Source organism: Myotis lucifugus, unplaced genomic scaffold, assembly GCF_000147115.1.
Source record: "Myotis lucifugus unplaced genomic scaffold, Myoluc2.0 scaffold_1197, whole genome shotgun sequence".
Classification (NCBI taxonomy): Eukaryota; Metazoa; Chordata; class Mammalia; order Chiroptera; family Vespertilionidae; genus Myotis; species Myotis lucifugus.
In genome coordinates this window covers 76,666-83,397 of record NW_005872245.1, presented here as the reverse complement: position 1 = coordinate 83,397, position 6,732 = coordinate 76,666, and the positions used below count along the sequence as shown (strand labels likewise).

At 51.3% G+C, this 6,732-nt stretch overlaps 1 protein-coding gene across 1 annotated transcript in view; it reads right to left on the bottom strand.

Annotated features, from left to right (window-relative positions):
* Positions 1–4,588: 4,588 nt before the first annotated feature.
* Positions 4,589–6,732, bottom strand: part of LOC102427312 (actin-like protein 9) — a 22,430-nt gene continuing 20,286 nt past the window's right edge. Inside the window, 2 exon segments of the mRNA XM_014449458.1 lie at positions 4,589–5,739; positions 5,742–5,804. Of these exon segments, the coding sequence (XP_014304944.1) occupies positions 4,589–5,739; positions 5,742–5,804 (1,214 nt within the window).

The window sequence follows — 6,732 nt, the reverse complement described above, 5'->3', positions numbered from 1 at the left end:
CACCTGAGAAGGTGGCTACCTTTGAAAAGGCAGAACGTGGGAAGGAGCATTCTGACAAGACAGAATATCAAGTGCAATGATCCTGAGGTAGGAGCGGAAATTGGCACGTATATTACTCAGGGTTCTCCAGAGAAACAGAAACAATAAAATGCATGTGTAAAGAAAGGATGATTTACTTTTTAAAAAATTTGCCACATGATTGTGGAGGCTGACAAGTCCAAAATCTGCAGGGTAGGCTGGCAGCCTGGAGACCCAAGAAGAATTGTGGTTGGAGTCCAAAGGCAGTCTTCTGGCACCCTCCTTCTTTGGGTGAAGTCAGTCTTTGTTCTATTAGGGCCTTCAACTGATTAGATGAGACCCACTCACATTATGGGCAATAATTCATTTTACTCAAAGCCTACCAATTTAAATGTTAGATCTCATCTAAAACATACCTTCCCAGAAACATCCAGACTGGCATTTTATCAAACATCCCAACACTTAGCCTAACCAAGTAGACAAATAAAATTAACCATCACAGTCCACCCCTTCCCAAACTTGGCACACACACCTCTCCTTAAATCATACTTTCATAGTACACGATGTGGAGCCCATGGTTCTCTCACTGTTCCCACAGGGCCCAGCAAGGCCAGGATGACGTCCTCCATCCACATGGAGAGAACAGACTCCAGGGTTGTGCGTGGGCATAGAGGAGATCAGAGGCTGGTGTTATCGGTGCCCTGGGTGGAGGAGTGGCTGGCAGAGAGTGCAGAGGGTTACGCATGACTCCTGGGAAGAGGTGAGATTGCTCACAAGAGACTTGGGAGTGTGCAAATGCGAGGGGCACGTGTCTGAAAGGTTGTAGAAGAAACTGATGCCACAGGTAGGGTTTGGAGCTGGGGAACCTTAGCCTGGTCTGAGTCCTCCCAGCAGCCTATGGTGGTGGGGGTTTCTTCATCCTCCTCACTTCCTATAGCATTAGAGACAGCCTGTCCCACATTCCTTCTGTGTGTGTGTGTGTGTGTGTGTGTGTGACTGACAGTGCCTTGGCACCATGGTGTGAGGTGGGTTTCTCCTGAGGTCTGGGATGACTGGTCTGTTGCAGTCATTGTGGTTCTAAATTCAAGGTCCTCATATCTTGAGCTTGGAGGTGCTGCCCCTGGTGGGAAGAATAAGAAGTTTCCCCTCACTACCCTGTAACTTCCTGGGGGTTCTTGAGGATTCCACAGACTGAAGCTGCCTTGCCTACCAGGTGGGGAGGTGAGGCATGGGGTCCAATCCTGCGTGTTGGCGATCTGGAGATCTTGGCCTAACTGTGGGGCCCTCCCTCCAGCTGACGACCACCTGCTATCCAGGAATGGACTGGACACAGTGGGACAGGGTGGGTGGGGGTAGCTAGGGCCCTCACCCTCACCTATTGTCTGATAGTATATGTGGGGGATGGGTGGGGTGGCCTCCGTGCTCCACAAATAAGTGAGTTTCCGCTCTGGAAAATTCCTGCTTGTGAACAATACTGCCAGGTGAGTCACAGACACACAGAAAGACTCTGGGTGAAATAGCGAGAGAGAGCCTGTGAGAAAGGCTCAATGAGTGATAGGTTGAATGAATGAATGAATGAATGAATGAAGCCTTGGACTGGGGAGGAGAGGACCCAGTGAGAACATGGATAAGCTCTGGCAGCTTGTGCTTCTTTAATTGATACACTGAGATGTGTCCAGGCTGAAGGACGAGGTTCTGGTTTCTATTGTGCTGGAGGGCCTGAAGGCAGAGGTCCTGCCTTCATCAGGACTCCAGGGTGGCTGAGGATGAGGGCAGAGGGAGGAGCAGAGACCCATGGTACACTGTGGGGAGAATGCCATCCTCCTTCCTATAAGGCTAGACTCCAGACCCTTGCAGGGAAAGGATGGGCGCAGAGAGACCTCTATGGCATCCTCAGGGCAGGTTCCAGAGAAAGCCCCTAGGACCGTATCTCAGGAATAAGACAAGGGTCTCAAGGTCTACACATTTCTTACTAAAGGCTATTCTTACCAAATGCTATTCTTGCTAAATGTTAAAATGTAACAGTGTTTTGCAGACCTAGAAGTAACCTTATGAACTCAACCAGAACCCAGTTAAGATGTTTAACTAACTGCAAAGAAACCAACATGCAATTAACAAAATTTGGATGAGTTTTGCCAACTGCCAAGAAGAAATCAATAGGTAATTAACAAAATGGTGTATCTAATCCATGATTAAGCCTCTTTTCTAAGAGACAGATGTGAATTTCCGTGTCCTTTACTTGCTGCAAGTAAATAGTAAAACTGTAACAGGGTTGTAAGAAGCCAGCAAAATTCCTAAGTAAGTAGAATAGGGAGACAAACAAGAAATTAAACAAGATCAAACAGTTTGGGCAACTCTAAGCAAAACCTTATAGTGAGAACAAATGGCTAGTCATCTCCTCAGTAACCGAGGAATGCAGCAAGGGAGGGGAGTTTTAATGCCTCGTCTCCCTAACCAAACAATACACACCTAAGTCACCCTGGAACTGCTAAGGCAGGACTGGAAAGGGGGAAGGAGGAGAGAAGAGGAAGTTTTCATCTCACTGTTTAGTAAACAGAGAAGCCATCAGTCAGGGCTTGTTAAAGATCAAGTCATCAGATGCTTCTCATCAATTCTGGGAAAGCCATTACAAAGTAAAAGGGAGACCTTGAGGGTTACTCTGTACCAAGATGTCTGGCACAGGACTTTTATAGACAAAAAATAGAAAAATACTAACCCCCCATCAGACTCCCTCCTCACATTAACCGAGAAAGCCCGTCTGTGCTTCGTAATCTGGATGTATTTGATAGATTTGCTTGCCTTGCTTTTTTGGATACATTTACTGGCTTTATTTCTTTAATAAATTTGTTTACTACATGAGAATGACAAGAACCGAGGAGGGGGCAGCTTTCTCTCCCTCTGACTCGGGGGGCTGTCCAAGGACACCTTTCCTGGTGCCTATAAAAATGGTGCCTATAACGAAGCTGCCGAAGGACAACCACGTTTCACTCCTGAACAGGGCGAGAGGGGAGGTCCTTCCCTGCCCCAGAAAGCTCCGGGGGCCTTGGTACTTAAACAGCAGGGAGCTGATGGGTTTCAGAGGTCCTGGCTTAATACAATCGATATGATTGATGGTCAGGCAATCAGATCAGCCTAATGAGTTCAAATCAATCCAGTGTTATCTGTTCCCTGCTTGACTCACTAATTCAGTAGTGGTGCCCTGAATAGTACACCCCAAGCTGTGAACCCCTTGAGGTTTGGTAACAGGAACAGGCTGAGCAAGGTCTGGGGAGATGGAGTGAACTTGGACTGAACAACTAGCAGAGTGGAGGGAGATGGGAACAGACAGTAGGTCACTGGGGACCTGTGTGGGGGTGGAGGGACGAGCCAGTGTCCAGGTGGTGACCCCACTGGAGTATCTGCCCCAGGTCATGGTGGGCTGGGCAGCCCTCAGAACAACACTGCCGTTTGTTGTCTCAACTAATGGGATGGGGCCTAAGGACTGGTTCTGGGGTTGGGTTCTGGGGAGTCTGAAACCCCAGGGTGGGGTATCCTGGATATCCATCTTGGGGCAACCCTGGAGGAGAGTCTTTGGGGATCAGAACACAGGGGATGGGCTAGGGCATTAGTGGGGTCATCACAGGATGATTCTGGAGGCCAGAGCCTTCAGGAGGGGCTGAGAGAATCCGTTAGGAGGTTCATTGTGAGCTGGGCCATTCGAGTGTATTTCTGGGGCAGACTTAGTGCAAGGGGTTGAGCTGAGAGCAGTGGGGGCCAAACTGGGACATTGGGGTCTCAGAACATGGTGTTCTTGAAGATACAGATAGGGAATGGGCTCTGGATGGAAGGAAGAATTCTGGGGGAACAAATCGTGCTGGGCAGAGTTTTGGGAGAGGGTGAAACTTGGGGAATGGGCTCTGGACACTGGAAGTCCCTTAGGGAGCCATTATGGGGGAGACCCTTGAGCATAACATGAATCTTTGTGGTGTATATGGGAGTTTGGCACTTGTGAGGGGGACTCAGGGGGCACTCAGAACATCAGGGTGTCGGATAAGGTTGGGTAAGAAGAAGGGGGAAACCAACCAGGAGATGGGTTTGGGGTGCTCAGAACCAGGGATGTCTTGGCAAGTGGATTCTGGAGGGGCTATGAAATAGGGGACAGATTATAAGGGTGGACCCAGGGGCTGCAGCACTCATGGAAAGATTCTGGGAGTGGGGTTTGAGCATTCTGGTGCAAGTTCTTGGAGAGGAACGGGTTATGGAAGCGGGTTTAGGGATCTTTGATGGACATATCAATGGTGTGAATTGGGGGGGTGGGCTTAAAGCCCAAGGGAATCTTGGGGAACTATATAAAAAAACAGCCGTTTCTGGGAATGGGAGATTAAGGTATTCATATCTTGGGAGTGCATTTGGGTGGGGAACTAAACAGAGAGTGCCTTGTGGTGCGCTAATCATGGGAAACGGGTTTGACAGGGTTAGTGGGTCAGCGTCTGGGTGGGCCCAGGAGTGGACCAGACCGACCCGGGGGAAAGGCAGGGCAGAGCTGGCTGGGTAACAAAGCTTTACTGCCCCTCCCAGGCCCCTGCCACACTCAGTAGCATTTGCGGTACACGATGTGGGGCCCCTGCTCCTCGTATTGCTCCCTCAGGACCCAGCAGGACTGGAAGGCCCGCAGAGAGGCAAGGATGGAGCCCCCGATCCACACCGAGAAGTTCCGGGAGGGCTGGGCGGCCGCCACCACCACGCGCGCTTCAGGGCGCAGGCTGTGCAGCAGCTCCTTGCGGAAGCGGCCCTCCAGTCCCCGGAAGAGCGAGGAGCCACCGCACAGCAGCACGTTCTGGGCCAGGTGTGCCCGCACCTCCAGGGGCACCTTGCTAAGACTCCGTTCGGCCATGGTGGGAACGCCCACGGGCGACAGCCCGGGCATCTCCGGGGGGCTGAACAGCAGCTCTGGACACTGGAACAGCTCCTTACCCAGCGTGACCGTCCGGCCGTCGGGCAGCTGCAGGCTCCGCTGGCACTGCTGCTCGGGCCGGGCCTGTGCCTTCTGGAAGTCGGGGGCCACGTAGCAATAGCAGTGCTTGATCTTCTCCACCACGTCCAGGTCCTGCTGCCCCAGCGGCAAGCCGGAGCCCAGCAGCATCTCCGCCAGGAAGGTGGTCAGGTGGGTGCCCGCCAGGTCCAGGCGCTCGGTGGCGTGGGGCAGGTGGTAGCCCTGGAAGACGGGCACCGTAGAGGTGACTCCGTGGCCCATGTCCACCACCAGCCCACTGACCCGCCCGTGGGCGTAGACAGACAGCACGGACTGCGAAGCCACGTACATGGCGGGGGAGCGCATCGACTCAAAGGCCACCTCCACCAGCTTCTCGCGGTTGGTGGAGGGGCTGAAGGGCTGGTCGGAGAACAGCAGCGGGTGGTCCTGGGTGGCGATGCCCAGGTCGTGCTCCAGCAGGTGGCGCCAGAATGAACTTCTGCCGCCAGCCAGTCGACCAGTGATGCCGTTCCTTATGGGCTTGACCAGGGGTCAGCTCCTGGGCGCGCCAGGGCCGGCCTCGCCAATGAAAAGTCTCCAGCACCATCTGGGCCCGTGGTGGCCGGCTTCCTTGGGCTGGCAGCCCACGATGGTGGCCACGGTGTAGGTGGGCCGGGCCTGCCCCGCGAAGCCCACCTTACAGGTGCCGGTGCCCATGTCGATGACCACCGCGCTAGTCTTTGGTGGCAACCTGTTGCCCACCATGCTGAGGTGTCCTACTGTAGGGTCTTGTTCACCAGGATTGAGTTGGGGGTCACCCCGGGCCTAGGGGCCTCTGGGGCTCAGAGAGGTTGGGGTGATTTGTATCCATAGTTTCAGGTGGGTGGGGGGGCTGTTGGGCAAGGCTGACCTCTTTCCTCTGGGGTGTGGGGAGAAAGGTTGAGGTTGGGCCAGGGGCAGGCACAGGCAGAGACAGGGAGAGGGGGCTGGTCTATGACATCAGCCAGCCTGCTGTCCCCTTCAGATGACTTCACAATGCAGGGCTAGGGGTGGGGTCCTTCCCTGCCCCAGAAAGCTCTCGGGGCCTTGGTACTTAAATAGTAGGGGGCTGATAGCTTTCAGAGGTCCTAGCACAATACAATCAATAGGCTTGATGGTCAGGCAATCAGATCAGCCTAATGAGTTCAAATTAATCCAGTGTTATCTGATTCTGGCCTGATTCACTAATTCAGTAGTGGTTTAATAATAATGATATGCATGTTCTATCATCTTCTTTTCATTTATTGGCTAGAGTATTTTATATATATATATATATATATATATATATATATATATATATATATATATATATATATATATAATTTCAGAGAGGAAGGGAGAGGGAGAGAGATAGAAACATCAATGATGAGAGAGAATCATTGATTGGCTGCCTCCGCCCCACACTGGGGACTGAGACCGCAACCCAGGCATGTGCCCTGACTGGGAATCCAACCATGACCTCCTGGTTCATAGATAGATGCTCAACCACTTATCCACTCTGGCAGGCTAGAGTAATTTTTTTTTATACATTTTGTGTATATTGCACATAAAAGAAAATGTTAGTTTTACACACCTTCCTGAAAATGTTTCCCCAACATATTAAAGAAAACACATTCTCTCTGGGAAATTTCCAAAACCTTCGACCCTATTTTTTAATTTGAACTTTCTAATTGAAAATTTCTTTTTTTAAAAATTTTTAAAAATGAATTTTTTTATGTTTTTTC